Source organism: Idiotropiscis lumnitzeri, chromosome 5 (assembly GCF_059441095.1).
Source record: "Idiotropiscis lumnitzeri isolate Australia: NSW breed Sydney's pygmy pipehorse chromosome 5, RoL_Ilum_1.0, whole genome shotgun sequence".
Classification (NCBI taxonomy): domain Eukaryota; kingdom Metazoa; phylum Chordata; class Actinopteri; order Syngnathiformes; family Syngnathidae; genus Idiotropiscis; species Idiotropiscis lumnitzeri.
Genome location: NC_142395.1, coordinates 17106477 through 17131013, shown reverse-complemented (window position 1 = coordinate 17131013; position 24537 = coordinate 17106477). Strand labels below are relative to the sequence as shown.

The 24537-nt window shown below is 40.0% G+C and overlaps 1 protein-coding gene across 2 annotated transcripts in view; it reads right to left on the bottom strand.

Moving 5' to 3' along the window:
- Nucleotides 1–24537, bottom strand: part of cdh8 (cadherin 8) — a 126994-nt gene that overhangs the window by 21451 nt on the left and 81006 nt on the right. For both annotated transcript variants that reach the window (XM_088295830.1, XM_088295831.1), the window contains exons 4-7: nucleotides 18828–18947; nucleotides 9954–10121; nucleotides 9686–9873; nucleotides 1520–1773 (exon numbers count right to left, since the gene is read on the bottom strand). In XM_088295830.1, coding sequence (XP_088151956.1) covers nucleotides 1520–1773; nucleotides 9686–9873; nucleotides 9954–10121; nucleotides 18828–18947 — 730 coding nt within the window. The remainder of the gene's footprint in view (nucleotides 1–1519; nucleotides 1774–9685; nucleotides 9874–9953; nucleotides 10122–18827; nucleotides 18948–24537) is intronic.

Sequence of the window (24537 nt, the reverse complement as noted above, 5' to 3'; positions counted from 1 at the left end):
GAACCCACATTCAAAACTTTTTTGTGGGTCTACTTATGACAGGCATGTTTACTACATTTCTTGTTCCTCATAAATGTGATTTCAGGGTCGGATTTTCCCCCAAATTCCATGGCACAGTATTGAGTCAGTTATTGATGGGGATTACACTTGGAACCCTTACCAGATTTCAGACCAGAACCAACACAACTATCAAATTTTGTGAGTTTTTTCAGCGAAGGTAATCCCGCAAATTTATTTGGCCTAAGCATGGCGTCAAATTAACAAAACAATTTCAAAAGGGCCTTCGCACCAAATGTTGGGACCCTAATTAAAGTAGGGAACATTAGGGGAAGAATCATTATTTTTTTTACCCCCAAATGGGAACGTGAGCATGGATTGGAAAATTGCTAATTCACCAAACTGTTTAACTGTTTCCACTTGGCTTGTAAAGCCAGACTGGCACCAACAAAATAAGACAGACGAACCCAAAAGAAGCCATTATTTGTCATTTTTATTAGAATTGGTTTTTAACCAGCGGAGTAACATTCTGCAACCTCCATTCCTCATTCCTGGCTATCTCATCACTAAACTTGAGGATGCCACCCTGCATGCAGAACAGGAGCAAGTCCAATGCCATTTTCTTTCCAGCAATCTACGAAAGGCAGCCCGCTCGCCACACAATTACAATACACACAACCTGATGAGTGTCGCGTCCTGGGAAAAAGTCACTAGGGGAATTAATGAAATGCCACGACCGATGGAAGAGGGGAGAAATTGCCTGTATAACCTATCGTCAAGGTGCCCTTGTCGTTGTCATGGGTGAGAAGTTGCGGCAGATTCAACTCATCATCGACTTTTTTTGCAGCTGTTTCCTACATTTGTGGAAATAATAGCGACTCTTAAGTGGTACCTTTTGAAAGGTCACATGGATGAAAATGTTTAATTGCCCTCCGTGTCAAACTTTATTTTACCAATACAACTTTGGCCCTGAAAAAAGATGTGACTGCCTCTTCTCGGAAGTCACTGCAAGGATGTGGCAAGGGGAAATTCCCAAATTACAGTTATGTCTTGACTCATGAGTTTTCTTTTTTAATTTTCTCAAGTTACCAGCCGTTACTTGGTTAATTTTCCGGGCATGCCATCAAGCCAATTTTGGGGCGTCATGCCTGGGACTTAATAAATTTAAGCTTTGGCAGCTACATTCTAAAAATCAAAATGGCCGACTTGTTATTGTCAGGCATTGATTTGAGATTTTTATTTTGTTGTTCTACTTAAAATAGATATGACTGTCAAATACCATGTTGTCAAATGAAACTGAATCAAATGGCTCCATTTTAAAGTTTGTTTTTGAAGAAACAAAATACTCCCAAAATAGCCACTCCAAACCAAAATGTCATACTTGCTGTGTCTTTTCAGGCATGACTCCTTGAGACATTTTTGTGGGTCTACAGTCTACCGCTCGTCTGCTTGCTGCAAAATTAAACTGAGATTTTTTATCCCGGCATAAATGCTCCCTCCATCTTAGAGAGTCATGACTTACCTTACTTGACTGCCGCTAGAGTCCGGATCCCTGGCACCAACCGTGCCAATGACTGTGTTGACGGGCGCATTTTCATTGACCTCGAGCGTGTAGATGGGCTTAGAGAACACAGGCGGCTCGTCGGCGTCCTCCACGACGATCTTGACCGTGGCCGTGTCCTTGAAGGGCCCCCCAACGCCGCCACCGGGATCTGACTGCACGTTGGCGGCCTCCACTTTGAGCGTGTACGTCCTCCTGCTTTCAAAGTCTAATGCCTGCACGCAAAAAAAACAGGAATCGTCTCACAATATGATGCGCTCAATGCCATCTCTGTTTTGCTTGAGTATTCACTTTTCTCGTTGTTAGTCTTCTATTGAATAACAAGACTATTTTGCAGAACCCCAAACCAAGTTACCAAAGACAATTGCGTGATTTGTGGATAAACATTGAAAAGTAACAAAAATAGCTACATGTGCTAAAGTTAGCTTACCACGCACAGTTTCTGCTTTGCTATGATGTTAGTCTTGCAGACTAAAGGAAACATTTTTCTCCTTAATTGGCATTTGTTGCTTGTTAGCGTGAATTTATTAATTCAACACGCCGTGTTTTTCGCAATTTCCCGCAGTTATCTTTAAGTGCTGCAACCTGAGGTGAGCAGAGCCCATTGGATCATTTGTGGATTCACATTTAGGAATTACAAAAACAACACACATGCTAGCTTTCGCTCATCTTCTGCATTGTCTGCTTTGCTTCAGCAAGTTGTTTTCTCATTGATGGTTGTGAGCACTTGCGCACAGCCTGAAAGTTGCTTTTTTTTTTTGCCAGGGTTTGTTCAAGTTGGCAGAAAGTTGAAAAGACTGAAAAGAGTTTTTGATGTTGCCATCAAATTTTGAACATGCTCAAAACTTATTTCCGTTGAAAATTGTTCGCAAAATGTCTGCCGAATGTCTAACCCTGACGCAAAAAACAACATTCGCTAACACTGGCAAGCCTTTGCCACTTGTGAAATACAGGCTTGCGTCTCCTCTAGGGTAAAATTAGTCTCAGAGAAGTAAACACCGGAGAAAATCATTCCCGATTCATATGCTGGGTCCAGTCTGGTGTGGCTTCCGCAGATTTGTGCAGTATTATTTTAAAGTGACTCAAATGCAACTTTTTAGGATAGGCTACACATCTACAAATTAGGCATATAAACGCACATCATCTCATCTCAGCCCATTCTCCTCGATAAAAGTTATGATTTTGTGGCATACACATTTAGAAATGATAAAAAAACTAAACACATATGCTCATATCAGCTTTGTCCGTTACTGTAAATTAGGACCATAGTATTTAATTCAGGAGACCCTGTTAGCGTGAGTCATTGGGTGTGATGTGTTCAATGCACTGTGCATTTGGTCATTTCTCGCAGTACTATTTGGAATGAGAAATGTCTGCCTGAACTGAGGAGAGTAGAGCAGGAAGTAACGTGAATCTAAACACATCTGCAAATATAAATGACAAATGCTAAGATTAGCCTAGCATACTGCTTTTATTTAGATATGGCAATATTATACTCCACAGTCTCGACTAGGCTGCAGCAGACTGTGCTCTTAGTCATCTCTCCACGGTCATCGTACATAAGCGTTAGCCGTTCTGTGCAATTTGTAAAATGTAGCAAGATTTTTGTAGCTTCTCGCAGGAAAACATGTTAAGCAGATCAGAGCTTTCATTACCTGGGTATTGGATACCGCACAATTAACGAAAAGTGGTGCCCAAATGTTCCTTTTGGGGTAATAGTGACCTCAGGTCAATCATTGATTATTGTTCTGTCAGCAGGAACACAATTGATTTACATTTGCATCCGTCAGGCTTTGTCAAGTTACTTTTCAAAAAATGACTCTTTGTCAGGCTGAGCAATTAATCTATGAAGCTCTTTGTTTACGCTCTCGCTGACATCACATTATTAGCGCGTGTGTACCCTGCCCGGCTAACACAAAATCAATAACGACAAGCACTCTGCGGAGGTTATCAAGAAAACTCTCCAACGGGAGATCAAAACATTTTGTCCGGAGCACGCTGTCATGTTGGCGAGATTTTGCAGCCGCTGCGCGTGGCCCGCAGTGACGCCTTTTACAGATTTAACCATCTTGTTATGTTGCTGGTGAAATTTGCCCTCGTTAGGGAAAACAAACAAACAAACAAAAAAAAGAAAAGTTGTATTTTGTTTTAATTAGGAAAATGGTTTGCTTCTTCTTTAAAAAGGAGAACTGGGAAAATAAGTTATTATATTGGAAAAAATATTTAGAATTGGCATTTTAGTTTAACATTGACCCATTACCATGCATGGGATGATATTGATTAATTTTTGATGGCGGGTCACAATGGCCACGCATGCATTTTGGGGTTAAAAGAATGTCAAAGCTGGCAGACCGGAGCTGCTCTCCGTGTGGGAGACTTTTTCGGGAGTCCCCAAAGCCTTTCGGAGGTTCGTTCCTCCACGGTCTGAGGAGCTATTTGAAGCACTTTCATCCTCCTCCTCATCTTTCTCTCCCTCTGATCCCTCCATATGTGGTGAGAGAGAGAAAAAGACCACCAGCCAGCGGATAACACTTTAATTCAAAGGTTAGCGACGGGAAAGCAGCCTGTGTGAGGCTGTGCATGGATGGTCAGAGTGATTATATGGAAATGGAGAGAGGTGAGCTTTTGGAGACTTTTATTCACCGAGCCACATATTACTTCCCCCCTTCTAGATGGCCTGGTAAAATATGGACGAAAACCACGAAAAAAGTCGCTGTTATACAGCGCTATGGTGAGATAATCATATGGTGGAGCAAAGACGTCCAGATTTAGTCGAAATGAACTCACAGTTGACAATATAAGGAACAGCTTCTTTGTGATGTCTTTTGCCGTTGCTTTGTTTTCTCCAAGCTCCCCGTGTGCAATATGCATTGTTGCTATCGTTACATTTTGCTTTTATCTTATGACATCTTTTGTGTCCGTGTTTGTTCCCAGGTTTCAACAGGCCTTGCCCTTGTTTGTGGTTGCTTATTTTTTTTTTAGCCCTTGTAGATCACCAGGTTCGCCATCTAGGTTCCAGTAGGGGGCATTTTTTTTGTAGTTTTTTTTTTGCACTCTGTTTTCTCCTTTGATAAGTTCTGTCTGAACTTCTGCAGTTTCTTTGTCTTTAGTGCTCGCAATGAAAGATGCAACAAGTCTTTTTTTTTTTTTTTTTTTTTTTGATGGTGGACCTGCTCATCATGAGTCAAGCTGAGGTGGCTGTGCAAGAACCGGAACTGGCCCTGATTGAAAACGAGACTATAATTAAAATAGAATCTATAATTACCTATGTAGACCTACCTGTGCATAAAATATTGAACCATGTAGTCTCAGTGGCCAAATTGCACACAAGTAGGGTGATTCAGGTAGCCGTGAAAAAAAAAATCCCTACTTTGCAATTCCAAATATATACTGCAGATGTTGCGAATTAAAACAATACGCAAGTATGTGGTGTCAGTGGGTGATGCAGGCAGCTGCTTAAAAAAAAACTGCAAAAAAAAGTGCTATTCATAAAATCCGCACCAACGTCAACGCGAGCCCACGTGTGTCTTATTATGGCCGGAGAATGTTATGAATAATGACTAGCTGTTGAAAAGCAATACTGTTCAATAAAAAAAAATCTGAGGATGCAAGCATATCATTTTAAAATTAGTTGGGCCTAAAAATCAAAGGGATAGTTCAACAAGTGTCGTTTTTGTCATTTGTTATTGTGTTTTGCTCTCGAAAATATACTAAACTCTAATGCAATGAAAAAAAAACTGTCATAGCCTCTGTTCTAGCCAGCATGTGCACTTAATGTTGTGTGTTTTTAAAGCAGGGGCACTTCAAGGACAGCATTAGCATGTTTTTTTGGTGTGTGTGTATTGACCTTCACTAGTGTAGAGTGGCGGCATTAAAGTACTCAGCAGTAAATTCCAATACTATTCAAATGGCTTCAAACACACTCACACAGACGTGCACACACAGACAGCAGATATAGAGTAGTTATATTGACTTACTCTCAACAAAATGCAAAAGTGTCAGCTAACGGACAAGCGAGACAATCTCATTCCGTGAGTTATGTATTGTAATAAAAGCCCGCAATATAAATATGCTAAAAGCTCCAAAAGTGTTGCAGCATGCTACTGTGATGAAGTCTTGTTATTTAATCCTGATAAAATTCCAAAGTAAATTTCAGCTTGCGAACGGCACATGACCAAAGGAGTCGTGACGGTCGTTACTTGAGCCGTAACGCACCGTGATGTCATTTTCAGTGGACGGCAAGTGGCAGACATCTGAACACGAGGGCGACGAGACCTACCACTGCACTTCACTTCAAGAGGAAGTGAATCGGAAGTATGGCACATAAAACAACTCCATCCTTTTTGCAATGAAGGAATTATGTCCTCAAGCACCGCGTAAGATCATGATTTTATTGATTTCGACTATCAGGCATGCACTGCCCACATTGTCATGACGATCACATCTAACAGCCTTTTGACTACACGCCACACGGTTCCCCTTGGCCGGAGCAGGGTGGCTTTTTTTTGCTCTGACTCACTGCGTGTGAGCCGAGTAATTCATCCCCAGGAATGTCAATATTTTGAAGCAGATGTAATACCGCCCCTACTCTGTAAAAGTTTTTATATATCATGGTGATCAGCAGCATTTCTCAATGCAGCCACTGGTTGCTACGGAAACCCGGCGCCGCTGTCCTAGTGCAATGTGTATAAGAGTAGAGCTGTCAAAATGGCGGGCGTGCCGTTGTTAATGGAGTAAGGACTAACTTTGTTTTTAGATTGTTTAGTAGCATAAAATTGCACCACAGGAAGGCAATCTATACAGAATTTATATAGGCCGAGTAATAACGCATCAAAGTTAAAAAACAGTCAAAATGACGGCTCTAGTAGTTCTAGTGTTAATTCATATTCAGAAGGCTGTGTTGAGACTCATGGGTGCACATAGAACATATTTTTTTTAAAAATTGGACTTGATTTCTCCTTTAAGTCGTTTTAATGGAGTATAGCACTTTTGGACAAACAAAATGCTGAGTTTACTCAGTATGTACTGTAAGCCAATGTTATCTTTATATTGTTTTAAGGTTTAAGACCCACTAAGAGACACAAAGTAACGTTTTGTTTGGTGTCCTTTGTACCCTCAGTCACCTTTGAGCAAAAGGAGTCAACATGTGCTCATTCAGAATGGAACAACAGATGAATTTTGGCTGTTTTGGCCTCTGCACTGGTTTATCATTTTCAGTCGTGGGATCACATCTGGATGGACTAGCAGAGCATGGATAGACTTCAAAGTTCAGTGCAAGCTGCAGGGGTAAACGCTCAGCATCCCGCTAACATCCCTCAATGGGCCTGAGGGCGGACCGATAAAAATTTTCTTTTTTTTTTTTTTAAAAGCCTCAAAAAGCAAACAACCCTCCCAAAGTCACCACTCTACTTCAAACCAGTCTCGGTTGAAGACCTCCTCCAACCCAGAAAGTTTGATCAATAAATGTTGAGCAACAAAAGATTTTTGCCAGAAGGCACTTTAAAGACTGTAGATGGGATGTGTCAGTGGGAGTTTTTTTGGTCTGTCACCGCATTCCTTCACTGGACCAGCAGAACTGCGCTCGTGGAGAAGCCGACTTCCTCTCACATCAGCGTCATCCCTTTCCTCCCTTGAGGTCGTTCACGCCAGCCCGACAATGAGCTCAAACTGCAGAGGAGCGCAACATGTTTCAAAGAATGAACATGTTGAGGCAAAAAGATTTCATCGTGTTGGGCAGATCCTGTATTATATAAAAGTTGGTAGACTTTCCTGTTTTTATGGTGAACTTGCAACAGCCAAATTTGGGGTGTCGGGCCTGCGACACATTGCAGAAACTGACTAACGCGGCGAGATGTACAGCATTTTACCACCACACTGCTGTTGAGCACACATGGTGGAATTTTGCAGCAATTGTTGCAAAGTCGCTTATGGTCCCTTCAAAAGTAATGTCTGCCTTCCTGTGTCTTTTCCGGCAATAAATATGCAAAAACATATAATTGGTTCTATAGTAAGCATTTCAGCAAATTCTCTTCTTGTGAATTGGATGAGACCAGACCACATATTATGAGTAACTTATCCAGGTTTTAATTAACGAAAATAAATGAATTAAACTTAACTAGAAAAAAAAAATTGAAGTGACAAAATGGCCACCACCTGAGAACGGGTGAATCTTGCTGCCATGCTTGCGGCTTGCGCCTTCAGAATGGAAACGTGATGCTATACATTAGATAACGAGTGCTCAGTATTCACAACTTCACTTATTGGAATTCAAAGTATGTGTACTGTTAAAGACTATGGTGGTTATAATTATAATACACAAGAAATATGATTTAAAACCAAACCTAATACTAAAACTAATACAACTTTGCATTATTTAAAAAAAAAACCCGCCCATAAAAATAATTCAAACTAACTCAATTTAAAAAACAAACTCAAAATATAATAAAAACTAACTACAGTAAAACAAAACTGCCCCAACTATGATAACCCTGCAACTTATACATAAAGATATTCCAAAGGGTTTGCATACTTCTTCTTCCCATTGTAGACAACTAAACCAAGCTACCACGCAGCATCTGTTCTCATAGTTCCCCTAAACATGAGCCTCCTCATGATCACAATCATACAATTGTTAGCAGTGACTGAGGACACAAACATAACTTATTTGGACAACAATTCACAAAGATGATGATGATTCACAAAGTCGAACGGTGTCAAGTTGCTGGTTATACCGCAGTGTAGGCTGGAGTCTGAAGTTTGAAGCGGAAGTTTCTTATTTAGGTTTAAAAAAGAACTGACAAAGACAATTGTGTCTTCTGAAACTCCCACTCAGACGGGAAGTGCAAGTTGCCTAAAAAAAAAAGACAAACATACTTTTGACATTTGCTTTGTCAACAATTGGCGCTTTTGTGACTGATGTTATTCGTCGTTCTTGCGCACTGCACACCTCCTACACGTTGTGCTCATCATTGTTCACACTCATGACTAAGTGGCACCACACGTCCTTGGGATAATGTGGATTCGTGTCACAACAAATATAATAAAGCTGGAGGAATAAAGGAATAAAGCATCAAGCATCCATGAACAAGCTTAGTCTTGTGAATCCTCGATATGATTGTCAAACGTGTGACGACAAATCCCGGCCGGCCACCTTAGATGGTGTAGAAAAAAAAAAAGCTTTGCTCATCTGTCTAGGATACATACTTTTGATTGGCAAAATCCAAAGCAGGAGTTTAAGTTTTATCCTTGGAATTTGCCCTGAATGGCTGCATCATGCTTAATGAGCAAATGACCAAAAAATGGTTGGAAAAAAAAAGCTTGCGGTTTAATTTACTTAAATTCCTCGAACAAAAAAGACCACAACCAGAAAAAAAACTCGTGGAAGCATGGACAGTGAAAAAAGTTGATGCTCCATGCCATACTTGTTTGCCCTAAAGTATCTTTGCGTCAACACCACACTTTTCGGCAGTCATCTTCGCTTTATGACAGCCTAGGAGCAAGACAAACTAATGGAGCCTGAATGCTTAAATACTCTTAATAAATATTCTTGGTAATTATTAAATTAAAATGCCAAATATATGCCGAACAGTCTTGTTTAAATGCAGCACAAATAAATAAAGGATTTGCAGCAGTAGGTCTACATTTACCAAGATTCCTAGACACAAAAGCAGAAAGTACAAAAACATGTCCACCTGTTAGCGATTAGATGAGGATGCGGATGAGAATGAGAACGAGGACGTGGAAGTAAGGTAAACGATAAAATAAAAGGATTACATCCTCTCTTCATTGTCCGGATGTACTTCATACGAAAACATTTCGGCTGATTTTTGAGCGCCGTGTGCCACATAAAATCAGTTAGAGAGCAGTAAGCACACCAGAATTAATACATAAGATGCGCCGGATTATAAATGATTTTTTAAGAGCGCCTGCTGGTCCAAAAAAATACCATAGTTTGCTGGTGGAACTGGCTTCAGGGGCTACGAGAAATGTTTCAGTGAGAATAATGGAGACTTTTCCATAGCATGGCTGTAACTCATTTTCCCATTTTATTTATTTTTTTTTTTTTTTTACAGCATTCTTGATATTCTATTCAACTTTCTTCAACAAGCACAGTGAGCTGAAGCTTACCTTTTTGATTCGCAGAATGCCTTCTTGCGTCAGCGGGTCAGTGACGATCTCGAACACGCCTTGCTCGTCACCTTCGATGATGTTGTATGTGGACTTGGCATTGTCGCCGACGTCCCGGTCGTTGGCTTTTACCTTGCCTCCCATCTGCCCGATGGGCAGGTTTTCGGGGATCACAAACTCGTACAAATCTTTCAGAATGCAAAAAAAAACACATTGAAGGCATTAAACACCAGCTATGAGCTGGGATTTCTTGTTTTGCGAAGCTCACTTTTCGAAAACTTGGGCGGGTTGTCGTTGATGTCGGTGAGCGTGATGGTGACGGTGGTGGTCCCCGACAAGCCGCCCATGTGACCGCCCATGTCCTTGGCCTGGATGACCACCAGGTACTCCTCTCGCATCTCCCGATCCATCCCGTGGAGAGCAATTTTGATGGTGGCTGGAAAAAAATTCAGGACTGATGTTAATAAACACATGATGAAAACATCGGTATGTCCATTTGTACACGTACACACATTGCTAATCTGTCTCTTCATTCACACAAACACACACACGATCGTCACATTCAGTTTGTCTATTCACAAACAGAAAACGGGAGTATCGCTCTGTCATTCGGATACTGAGAAATATTTAAAAAATTATATATATATATATATATATATATATATATATATATATATATATATATATATATATATATATCATGTTCATTAATTCACGTGTGTTTGATGGCACCCCAGTTGGAGTAAAATTAAACACACAAACCCACAACAAAAACAATTACACACAATGTATATTTTTAAAACATCAGTTGCGCTAATGCTAAAGTGAATGGAGGATGTCATTCAAATGCTAATGTCAAATTAGCATTCACGAATGTGTAATATTCCTTCAAATAACGCAAATACTGTGGAAACACATACACATAGGAAAGATAAAACAACCTAAAGCCACAAATGCTTCACAATTTGTGAAAATTGAGTTATATTAGTAGAGTTCAATCTCAACTTTTGTTGTAATTCTAAGTGTGAGCTTATTCCACGCACAGCAACACACTACCCCGGAGAGGCCAAAACAAACGGGAACAGTGTATTTGCTTTTGCGGATGTTCTTATTTACCTTCTCACTAATTTATTCTTTCATTGTCTTTTCAAGTCGTGTCTAAAGTTGAGTTTTCAAGGATTCGAGAAATGCAATTCGATTGTCGTACACATTTTCACATGACATGGCATGAAATACAATCACCAAACTCCCAAGTTAGCCCAGTAAACCCCAAGACGTATGAAAATAACATAAGTATGATCGAGAGATAAGGTTAATGCCCATTCAAGGCTTTAATGTATGCAGATGCAATGTATCAAAGGTGTGGCTGTAGCAGAATTCAAATGCAAGATTGAATGAATTTCCACATATTTACAAGGTCATTTTGCATTTGACAAAAAAAAAAATGCCTGACCAATTAGGATCACAAATGTTTATTGCGACATACGCGAAAATGCTGAGACAATGCTATAACCTTCACACCCACCTTACTTGACAATTTGTTGACGTGCATTATTTCACGACCGCGACTTTTGGCAAAGCGTAGAGGTGAAGAATTCCCTGCAGGTACATGGGTATTTTTTTTCTTCGCTTAGCGTACAAAAGAAAATATCAGCCACTTGTTTTCCGCAGTCTGGCATCATTTGTATTCGGATTGAGTGCAAATGATGCTGTCTGTCGTGTATAATCTGGGATACTGTATGCGGAGTGGACCTTATTGACTGTGCCACATCCGTGGAATATAAAAAGGGGCTCAACGGCGGCATCACTGGATAATCCACTCAAAGAAACACACACCCGCAGGATCGTCAAATGAATATGAAATGGACTACTTTTTGGCATGACACCCCCTAAAGCTCCCATTTCACACCCCAACCTACATGACGAGAATGGGCCAAAAAACAACAACATTGAGGGTGAGGTTTGCGTTTTCTATTCTGGAGGCTTGCTGTCCACAGAAATTGAGCCCCAGTGAGGGGTTAGATTTCCTTTTGGGAGGTCACAGGCCGAGGTGGGAACAAATCACATTTGTGCACGCCTTAACCTACACGATTCAAGCAAGTTACTTCGGGAAAAAAATAAATAAATCAGTAAAGGCAAGTTGAGTCACCACTAAATGTCAAGCAAGTCGAGTTGAAATAGTTTAAGAAAGTCATAAGCACGTTGTACGATCGTGTTTATCGAGTCCTCACGGCGTAGGCACAAGGCCAACGTTGGACACTCGATGACTGCCTTGCACGTGTAACAGGTGAATTTGTAATTACGTTCCCATGGATCGGCCTATTCTCTGTGTTCTTTCCTCCACAAATAAGAACCTGTGTAACATGACATTGGGGAACAATTTGAAAGAAGAAAATCCAAGATAGAGTTTTATGCTGATTAAAACTAAAATTGGGCATGCTGATTCCAAAATTGCAGTCGTTTTTTTTTCAAGCACGTCAAGTTTTTTTTCTCTACATCTTACCCTCCAGATAAACAAAATTCCACTGATTATCTGTCGTAAAAAGAGCTGATTACGATCGGTCTCATCTACATTTACGTCTCAACTTGTTTGTGTAGTCAAAATTGAGACCGAGTGGTGAGAGGTGTGTGTGGCTCCCAATAAGTCCTCATCAAGTCATGTGACCCGAGTCCCCCGCATCTTGTCACAGGCAGCAGCGATCAAGTAAAAAAAAAAAAAAAATGCACACCGCCAATCATCATCTAGTAAGCCCTCAACTACTTCACAACCCGCACCAACGATGACAAAGTAGACAATATCTCATTAAGTGCCGAGGTGTGAATCATTCCACAACCTCTTGGAAGACATAATAACGACAAACGTTGTGCCCGTACGAACAGTCAAGCAACTTTCCTGACAGTAACCAACACAGACAGCCACCAAGCGACACACCGTTCCCTCCCATTATGGTCTGATATTATTGTCCGATTAAATGGTACGTGTCACTTGAGTATGAAGCACATAATTTAAATTACTTTGCATTCACATATACACGCAATTTAAAGAGCTGTTTGTTCACTCACAAACACTCATTTGCTTATATCTGATGGCCCGTTCATGATCACACAAGGAGATACAATGTCTGTCGATTAAAACTAGAGGGGCAACAATTAATTGATTAATTGACAAATATTTAATGATCAATTAATATATATATATATATATATATATATATATATATATATATATATATATATATATAAAATGGAATTTTAGCTTCTCAACAGTAAAATATTCTCAATTTTTTGTAGTCCTCCGTAAAAGCAGACTGGTTATGTTTGTCTTGAAAGAAGCTGCCAATGTGAAATAATGTACTGTTTTTGAATGACGGGATTTTATTTCAATCCGATTCATTGACTGATCAAGTAAAGAATCGATAGATTAATCACTTGTTAAAACAATCGTTAGCCACAGTCCTAATGAAAACATCTTGTCTTATGCCGATTCGCATAAACTGTAAGCATCTGTCTGTCCTTTTATATGTTAACACGTACAAACATCAGCTGGTCTCTATTTACTTAAACACGTGATGAAAGACACAGTATGTACAATATGTCCATTCAACTACACACAATGATACGAACCTTCATGTGTCCATTCCGATGCAGAAAACATCTCAACATGTCTAATCATACGCGCATAGAAACACAAATTCTAAGTCTGTCAATACACAAACAAAGATATGTCTGTCCATTCAGAGAAAGACATGTTGACTGACTGCTTGTCAAACCACATTTTCAAGATCATTTTGATGATTTTCTTTTCTTTTAATATTGATGAAAATATAAATAAAGAATGAAAATAAACCTCTTTGCGCTGGCTGACTCGCTGCAGAAAAGCGGATCGTTGACTCATGGCGGCACGCTGGAATCAAACAGCAAACTCCCACTGCCTTCAACGCTGTTTTCGTCAGCCGACAAGAGACTCTACTTTCATAATGTTAAACACTATACTGCATTTGAGGATGTACTGCACTGAGCTTTTTTCCTTGGCCTTAACCGTAACACCAAAAACAAAAAAAGACATGGAGCAAATATTTTGGCAAAATTTCATTATTATTCGTATTATTGACTTTATTAGTCTGTGCAAACACATGGACAAATAAAGCCAAAGTCAGCATGTTCATTCTCATAAACAAACGAAAGCAAGAACATTAAAAAAAAAAAGGCTGTGTGCACCACTATGGGTGAGAACACAGCGGACTCCATTTCCAGCCAATCAATTCGGCTCGTCTCATCCCCTTTAAATGTGGCACACTCGTCTCACGTGGAACCGAAAATAATGACGCCATCCCTGCGGGACTGCAGCATTGTCACTGTGCTTGGCCGGCATGGCAACAGAACGTGTGTGAGCAAACTCATTAAATGTAGAAGGAGCTGGTGATAATTGCTGGCAACTTAAATATGTCCACAGACTTCACTGGTTATTTGTTTCTTACATACACATAGTTAATATTCGTTTGTCAATTAACATACACAAATATTAAACACCTGTTTTCCTATTCAGATTTCACATTTGAACATCTGTATGACCAAACACATAAGCACAACTTACGTGCATACTGGAATGCAGATGTCCTTCCGTCAATGTGCGTGTAGAATTAACATCTGTCTGCACATTGTTAACATTAATTAATTAACACACAAAGTTAACCTTAACAAAAACAGATGCACACACACACACACGCAGAGACATTTCAAAGAGCCCCTTTATGACACATGAGGTCTACTGTACACGTAATGCGCCAGCAGAGGTCTGAAGGACAAAAAGTGTATAAGGGAAGAACTTGAATATTCCATAAATATTGCATTAGAAGCCATTATATTCTCTTTATATCGGCTCAAATATTCCAAAGTACCTTTAACTCCTTGTTCTGCCCAAGGAAAGTTTAGTGTGTGTGCATGTGTGTGTTTGATGAAACAATGTGTGTAACAAGCATCTGATTTGAAGGTAGGCCAGCTCAGGCAACAAGCAACAAACAAATCCAAAAATAAGACAAACGCACTTCAGTCATTGGCGCGCTCCTCATCTCTGAAGTTGATCATGGTTAATTATTCAAATTAATTCCTAATCACTCAAAAATGGGAGGATAGACAAACACTCATTTCCATAGATGAAACCCCCATCCTACCCACCTAGCTGAGTGATAAAGTGGGCCGCAATGTTTATTTATTTATTTATTCATCCGCAGCTTTTCATTTCGACGTGTCAAACACTCCTTAATCATCGCTTAACGTTTTTATTTTTCATTAACATTCATTAAAACATCTGCCGTACGTGAACGAGCCATCTGCATACGCGTCGCTAGCACGGAATGCTAATGCTGAGCGCTACTAGGACCAATCTTTTTCTGACTGCAGGTGCTGTGAGACCGTGGCGGTGGCGAGCACAAGGCCGGCTCCGGTTTGGACCGAGTGTTCCAGCTAATTATGCACATAAATATTTCTCGTCCTCACCCTCTCGCTCGTTTTCTATTTTTCCCCGACTTGTTTACGGCGCAACTGATTTCCGTCTCATGTGTTATTAATGTAATTCATGTAATCCTGTCCTTTATACACGTATTAGAAAGTCATCCAGAAAAGCAAGTAAAAGCCTCTAGAAAGGAAAATATTTCATCCCTCCTGTTTAAAAGATAAATAAATAAATAAATAAATAGACATTTTTGGTGTACCTAAGAAACTGGACAGTTAAAGATCCAAGAAGCTGGAATGTGTTTGGAGATAATTTGATGACAGTGCTCCAGTTTTTCGGCCTCATGAAAGGGGCGCGGGCACGTCATGATTATTACCGTTCTCATCAATATGAATTCATAACCATGCGACCGTGTTGCATTAAGGACGGCCAGTCTGTAGCTAGGCTCTCGCTTACGAATCCCGCAATTATGTAGATTTAATAAGAGCTTTGATGCCGCTCATTGTCCAAGCACGCAATATATCACAGATGATCGCTTGACCTGGCTAAATCCCTCACAAACAACGAGGGAGAAAAGCACCGATGTGTCCCGCTGATATCGGGGCCGCTCGCCTTTTGTCCTCGTCTATTCAGTTGCGGTGGCCATTATACGGCTTGCAATCACATGTGCGGCAAGCTGATAATACTTTCCATTTGTGCTGTCATTAACTTTTGAAGCCCGGACGAAAGATCCCTGGTGAAGATCGCCAATGTCGCTTCATTAAAAATCATCTCAGGCCACTGACACAGCTGCTGCATGTTTCTTCCTTATTCAACCTAATTATCCTTTTCAGGTTTTAGTCAAAGCTTTGCTGTCAGAATCAGGCTGCGAGGAAGCCAATTATCAACAGCTCGGACTCACACCCAAAATCCGCGTTCTTACCCTTTAGGTATTGAGTCCTGATCAAATCAAATGAGTTAGTGATTGTACTTTTACCGAAAAACACGTCATAGTCCAAAAATGGAAAAAAAACAGTAAATGGTACATAGAGGTAACTTATATCGTACTTTAGCTACGCCATATGTTGTCAAAAGTTCTTTACCTACTCAATATTCACTTTTTTTTTTAAAAACATGAACAAGTACGTGCTAAAGCAGCTGCAACAACTAACCGTTTGCAGCAATTAAAATTGTCTCTGCGAACGATTGCGACATTGAACGAACCCTGACGAAAATTCAATCCAAAATTTTCTGGAGGATATCTGCTGACTGGGGTTTACTTGCCCATGTTCCCAAAAAGATGCTCGTCAAATTTTTAGCCCTGCGATCCACTCAAAAGTGCAGCGTGAAACCAAAAGAACCCATCTCCTGTTAAATTTCTGTCATGGATCCTTGAGACATTTTCATGTGTCCTGTCATGATCGACATGTCCTCCAAATTCTGTGTGAATCTGTGAGACTGGTCTCAAGACTATTTTTTTTTCATTCCGAGAGGCCTTAAATTTATAATTCAACTTTGATGGCATGCTTCACCCCCCATTAAACTAAAAACAGCTGCAGCTCATTTTGAATGTTGCAGCTCGGGTTCTGAGCAGAACAAAAAGATCGGAACATATGACTCCAGTCGCTGGCTTCCAATCAGATGTAAAATAGATTTTTAAATGCTGGACTGGTCTATAAAAGAATAGTTTTTCTCCTGCATACATAAAAATGCCAATGATAAAATGCCCAAAACAACTTTTTGTGGATCAGACCAACTAGTGTTGAGGTCTGCAATTTTACCAATTTCCAGTTTTATCGAGATAAACGTGCTCGCCAAAACTGGTGACTATTCAGGTAAAATGAGGCCTCCAAAAAGGTAATTAATTCATCAGAGTAATAATAATGAGCAGCGATTACAAGAGGACCTTTTGCTCTGGCCTTAAAAATAAAATATAATATTTAAACCAACACCTGACCTCAGCTGACATTGTGAGCCGGTTTATCTGAGCGTCAGCGGCTAATGAAAAGCGACAATGTTTAACAACCAAAAGAGTTCCTGGCCCATTGAAATAATCCAATAAGATGCTATCTGCACCTCCTGTTGAAGCCTATCTCACTCTCATTGTGGCCCGTTATGGGCGTGGTGGCGTTCATTCACTCACCGTTTTGTCCGACAACCGTGTCGACTCGGAAGCCGTGAAAAGGCTTGGAGCGCCATATTAACAGCCGCAATTAAATTTAATGACCCATCTTGCAGAGATCAGATCAGCGGCCAAACAATGGCCAAGTGCACAAGAAGGGGCTTTTGTTGATCCAGATGCTAGTTACATTTAGCACGAGGGAGCGTTTTTTTAATTTTGGGGATGTGGCAAACTACCAATAGTAGATTCTTCCGGTATCTGTACTTTGAGTAATTTTTTCTGACCTCTCTTTACTTTCACATCAAAAAACAGATGCCTTTGCTTTTTACTCCTTAAGTGTTAAAATAGAGTTATTACTTTTTATACAAATACATGAATGCAGAGAATTGAAGTCAACTGTGTTTGAAATCTTGATTGATCTTGGGGACTTAAAGAGGGGGACAATTATGACAAGAAGGAATGTGAACCTGAGAGCAATAAACATCCCCATCTACGGCCTTATTAAAAAAAAAAAAAAGTATTTTTGAGAGCATAAGGTGCACTTAAAATCCTTACATTTTCTTAAAAGTCGAAAGTGGATCTTGGAATCCGGATGGATGTCAGCTTGTCAGTTGGTCATCTTAAATTCAAATTCCTTTTCATTATGTTCCCGAAATTCGCATCCACATCAAATTACGAGCAGGTGTCTGTTTTTGTCATATCGGAGCTAGAACTACATCCTGCTTCCGTGTCAAAGAATCATTGGAAATATCCCACTAGCCGAATGCTGCGGTTGCCAGTTAGAATAAACAGAAGCTGAGCTTTTGTGGTGACATATTTCCATTGTTTTAATGTGAGACCGGACCGGCCCAAGGTAAACGACAAAGCCCAATTCCAATCGTTGCCGGGACAGAGTAAAAATGGTTTGATAATGGTGAGTGCATTGATTTGTGTCCAGCTCTTGCGCTGTCAACCAAGATAGCATTTAGCATCAGTCACTCTAATAACACAACTACCGGTCAACAAGATCAACTTTTTTTTCTTCTTCTGTCAAAGCAACCCTTGTGTAGTTGCACGGCGAGCAAAAGCAAGCGAAACACGCGGCGGCGCGACCTGATATTTCATGTGCGGTCTGAAACTAGCCTAATCGTGCTAATTCTATCAAATAAGCTTATGGTAAAATTAGATTAAACTATTTAACATACAACGTTTCACAAAAATAATGTGCCTTACAACCTGGGCGCCTAATGTATAAAAATATTTAAAATGAACCCATATTGCGGCTAAAATTCTGGTGCATCCATTGGTCCATAAGATATGGTACTACACATTTTTTTGTGTCTTGTGCCAGCGTAAAAATTACGACCTTCTGGCGATCAAAAATTGTCTGCTTAAACTTTTTTTTTCCTTCTTAGTTTGAGTGCTATGGAAGGTATTAAACTCTTCTGAGCACGTGAAATTATTTTTGTGTGTTAACGTAGATTCAATGTGTACATTTTCTATTTCACTGAAATAAGAGCTGAATCAGCGCACCTTAGTGAACATGAGTGACCTTGTGCTTTTATGCGGTTCATTTCAACGTGATCCTGAACAGGAACTTGAAAATTCACCTGAGTTGGGGTCCACAGAGAAGTAAGGTTGCCCCTCCAGGATGCTATAGACCAGCTTGGCGCTGTTGCCGTATACCGGGTCGTCCGCATCGGTGGCGGTCACTCGGGTCACCGGGGTACCTGTCGAGGTAGAGCATACCATAAGATTTATTAGTGCACAACTATATGTACATTGAACCCTTGTTCGTGTTAAATGGATTTTTATTAGAGCTCTTGAGAGCATCCAGCATCGGTGTTGGAATTAAGTCACATGACTTGAGTCGACAACTTAAAACTCTTCAGTCTTACTAGCACCAACACAAGATTCAACTTGACATTGACATTATATTGAAGAAACTCAATTTGAACTAAACTACATGACGTGACAATTGGCTTCTAGTTGAAAATCTGCATTTTCAACATAGTGTGCCATTTTTCTTTTTCATGAAAATTATTTTTTGTCATCTGAGCGACCGTGGCAAACCGCTGCTTGCTATGATGTACAAACACTAGCAGCATGGTATTATGGAAGGAACACTGAAGATTAATAGGGTACATTTGGAATGAAGAACATTTTGAATAAAACCTTGAAAAAGGGAATGGTAATTTAAGAATAGGACTGCGTGAATGAGAACTGTTGAGGAGGACAAATGATGCTACAGAAAGAAGCAATAGCAAGAGTGGAGGACCTTATAAACTACAAATTAATGGTGAGTGTGGGAAGGAAGTGAAGAAATGGATCGGAAAGAGTTGAGGACAATGTCAGCATTGTTAAATGAAAGAAGAATCTTTGTTAGGACGAAGAGGACAGTTTATAAAACGGCGATGAGGCAGGCATTGAGGTTGAGACAACAGGAACAGGTGGAAGAAATGAAGATGTTGAGGTTTTCTTTAGGAGTGAGCAAGATGGATAGGATTTGAATTAAATTAATGAGAAGGACAGCCATGGTTCAATGTTTTTGGCAAAAAGATAGAGACAGCAGATGAACAGTAGATGGTTTGGACATGCCAAGAGAATAGAAAGTGAGTATATTGGAAGGAAGGTGATGAGGATGGAGCTGACAGGCAAGAAAGGTAGAGGAAGTTGTGCAAGAGAGTAGGATGCAGAAGATAGACTTAGTGGAAAAGGATGAGGCGGTGTGACGACGCCTAACGGGATAATGGCAACACGGAAATTCAAGATGAAATTTCTCCTTTTCGAATTGGAATTGGGGAATAAATCAAGTCCTATCAGTCAGATCAAGCCTTGTAGATTAATGAAGACAAGTTCTTTCCATTACACCTTCTTGACACTTTCAATTCAGATCTTTCAACTTTTATTTTCACTTTTCTTTTTAATCCAAACGTGAGTCAGAATCATGTCAATCATATCAAGTCAAGTGTCAATTAAGTCAAGCCGATCAATAAAGTCTAACTTCTTCATTAAAAATGTTAGGGCTACAATATGCCTCAAAACTCCCACATTTTTACACATCAGAATATCTAAAGAACATGTATGAATTTTAATCTCTTGACATGACCACGTCCCAACATCGGACATGTCTATCATAAAAGCATAATTACAGTTCTCACAGCTTCTCTCCCGTCCATTTAAATTTGAAGCAGACACTTTTGGGCTAATTCCAGCGCTCGGACTTGAAAGAATTCAGAGAAGGAAATTCACCAATCCAAACAATCCGAGTTATGCAAGACAGATAGCTGAAGCTAAACTATATTTTGTTGACATTATATACTTCAAGCACATCTGTGTATGCGTTTTGCTGGCATTAAAGTGTCATTTTCAAATCGCGACACGTGACACGGCCCCAACTTAAAACTCCTTATGACGAGCATTAAGCTTTACTGAACGTTGTGCGTTGATTAGCTGTCTCCTCCTAGCTTCCAGCTAACCTGATGGATGCAGGTAGTATTTTTACACACGCTGCAGAAGAGGCAATTAGTCAACTGGAAGCCACATTCTACTGGTTTTTGTCTCTGATTTTTAATAACTGTCAACTCTGAACACATATGTTGGCTCACCTGATAGAATAATGCAATTCAAACAGCTTTCACATGCAACCTTCACACCTACAATGTAGTGAGAGTCTCCGGGGAAAATTTCCAAATAGATTCGCCACCATTCAATCAGCCTATTGAAAAACAGACTATTAAGAAGTTATTAGCGAAATTAAACTCATTTAGGCTCACGCATGGAGAGTGATGCCCTCTTAGGGCTCCGTGCAGGAGTGAGAGAGAGAGAGAGAGAATAAAAAAAATAAAAAAAACACAGACAAGTTGGCTGGAAGTTTCAGTCAGGAATAGAAATGGTTTCTGTGAAAGATGTTTAAAAGGTGCTGGCTACAAACGTCGAGCGCTCCCTTGTCACGGGACAAAGCGGCAGATTTTTTGGCCCCTGACGCAGAAGTTGAGCGGTTCCAGAAACACGGGGGAAAAAAAATAATGCACCAGATGTGATAGGACAATACAAAAAGCCTGCAAAGTTCAATGCATGCTGGCCAACACTCTGATGTGTGTGCTGTGAAGTGTAGGGCGACCAATCCAGGGTCTAGAATATTGCGAGAGATTGGATTGAATACGGATTTCACCACTTTTAGTCTACCTTTACATCAGGGGTCTTCAATCCTGTTCCTCTAGGGCCGATGTCCTGGACGTTTTTCCATCTCGCCCTGCTGCAACACACCTGATTCAAATGATCAGGATTGTTCGTACAACTTCTGCAGACTGATTATGTGATCAATTGAATCAGGTGTGTTGCAGCAGGGAGAGATGGAAAACGGGCAGGACATCGGCTTCAGAGGAACAGGATTGAGCAGCCCTCCTTTACATGGTCCGACAACGGGGCTCACCAGAGTGGTGCCCGCCAGCTCCCGGTAGCCCCATGAGGACCACATGAGTAGCCCGCAGGCATGTTCCAAGAATAGCGCACCGGTGACGGGGCATTGTGATTTTCTAGGAATGTTGTATAAGTGGCCAATGGAAAATGTAAGAAGTATTAACAATATTTACATAAATGAATGTCATTCATGACTAATAGTAACTAATGGTAATAAGGTTGTAATAAACTAATCTTTTTAAAATCCATTATCAAATTTTCCACTGATAAATCAGATAATTGTCTCGCCACCCTTTGAGGCAGGATTCTTCACGTCAACCGATTTTTGTGACTTGGCTGAGTTAGCCGATTTTTTCCCCCCCTCGGGGGCTTAATAACAACATATAAAACAAACAAATTGGTCCATACATAAGGCACACCCAATTATAAGACTCACCGCCGATTTCTGAGAAAATGTAAGGATTTTAAGTGTGTCTTATAGTTGGTAAAATACAGTATTCCATATTTAGCATTGTATACTGTATTATTTAAAACTAAGCTCAATGAGTATTAATCAATTTAAGTGGACAAAATTAAAAATATTGAAGATGTAATATTCAGTCCATTCGGGACAGTTTTGTTCAGGTGACCGACAGTCAGGTAGAGTCCCTGGGTCAATTTGAATGAATATAAACACATCTCTACCACTGCTACAGCATGGTCAGACTGGGCATACCCATTGGAACGTAAGAGGAAATGCAAGCTACAATGCAAAGGTTGAAAATATGCCGACTCAGGTACTGACAGAAATTTTAATGGTATAACACTCAGGAAACGTTATCACAGTAGCGCTGCATAGAAATGTCTCAGTGGAATCACGGTTACATTGGAAAAGCAAAACAACAAAAAACAAAGTTTTTTGTGTCTGCTGAGAACCATTGTCATTGTCTTGAGCCAATAATTTCACAACGCGAGGGTGGTCATCTGAGACACGGGCGCTCCACTAAATCACAGTCTCAAAGATTTATACTTGCCGCCGCCTGTTACGCCTCCCAAGGTGATTACATTGCAGACAAACGAGCTGTTCTTTGTGTCATAGGCACACGCGCAAAACAGCAGTTCGTGTCGATTCTAAGACCGGCCACTGTTCGCCTTTAACGAAGCCTGTCGTCATATAAGTGAATAAACAATAACACAAAGATAAACAATCTGTGAGATTTTGCTTTCACACCTTAGATATCTTTTAGTTTCGTAGCTTTTTAGCTTTTTGGTGAAGATTGATGGATTGATTTTAAGGAGGGTCCCAAGGTCAGAGTTGACCTATGACAAGGTCAAAAAGTACATTTCAATGAGTCCCATTGAGTCTTAGGGCAAATTATATCATTGACTGCCAGCCCAGGTAAAATGAAAGTGTACTTACACAGTTAGATCAAATTTTAGCTCTGCGAATGTGAGAATTAAGAGTTTACATACCTAACTGTCCCCCAATTTAAAGATTTATGTAAAAAACAAATCCTCAAATTGTTTTGGAGCAAAAAACTCTTACCAACTAACATTGTTATCATAAAAAAAAAATTAATAATTTCTATTTTAAAGTTGCTCCAACTTAAATTGTTTTTTAAAATTATTATTATTATTATTATTATTATTATTATTTATTAATTTAGCCCCTCAAAAAATACAATTTGTGTGTTTTTATTTTTTATTTTTTTTCAATTCCATGAGGCGCCAACATACTCAACTCGATTGTTAACCACCAACATTATGTCACATTTCAAATTGAATGCCTTGAGGAGATTTTTGGCTCTGCAACAAAAATAGTCGCTCAATACAGTCCAAACTTTTTTGTTATATTTCAACAACCTCGACACTCACACCTCAATCTAAAGGCCTTGATGAGAGATTTCCAAATATAAAATCATTTTCTTCATCTTTTGTGAAATGCGCTATAAAAATAAAATTGTATTGTATTGTACTAGTCTATTATTTGATGACTCAGCAATTAGAAAAAACAAACAAACGGATATTCATACCAAACAGCTGCACAGAAAAAAAAAGCTTTGATATCAGGCTAAAAACTTTCACAGAAACTTGTCGGATAAGACATCGAACTATTTCTTAACTTTTTTTTTTTTTTTTTTTGACAGAACACACGTTTCACAGACGGCGCGGCGCATACAATCATTAAAATCGGGCCACTCTGGTGGCCGTGCAGGGGAACAAATGAGATCCTGTGTGCCGGTGATGTTTGCCAATTGTCAAATGAATAACAGGAACGACAGCTAAGGAAATTGCACCTTCTCCCGGAGATGCCACGTCTTATCTTTGCTCAAGTTAAATTACTGCCACTCGAGTGAGAAAGGCAGCCAGGCACACACTCGCACACACTCCTAATTATGAAAAGTACCTTCGTCCTTCTAAAAGGTGTCTGACTATTGCAGGCAGGCTTTATAAATCCCGAAGAGGGCGACATTGAGGGTGTGGTGGTTCATAAAAAACAGTGGAAGCGGCGAGGCATGAAATAGCTCCATCTTTCTTTCTTTTTTTTTTCTACACCACACCACTCATGGATTGAAAAAAAGGGAGGGATTAGAACGCCATTGTTTTTTTGGTCCCGTTTCAAATCGGAAGATTAGCTTGCCCAAAACAGCCTGGCATGCAGATGTTGGACCCTGGCGAATGTTTTCTGCTGGAGGAGGGACATTTTCCCCGCCTTGACACGATGGAGATTACAATGCCGGCTTCAAACTTCTCCCGGTGTGGAGAAGGCCGAAAAAAAAAAGCAGGGAGGGGGATTATCCGTTTTAAAAGCCCACAATGGAGAACGTAATATGCCAGAATGAGTGAGCATAATGACTCGCGGGTGCGCAGATAAACACTAAGACGTACAGTACGATGTAGGGTACTGAATATGTAGTG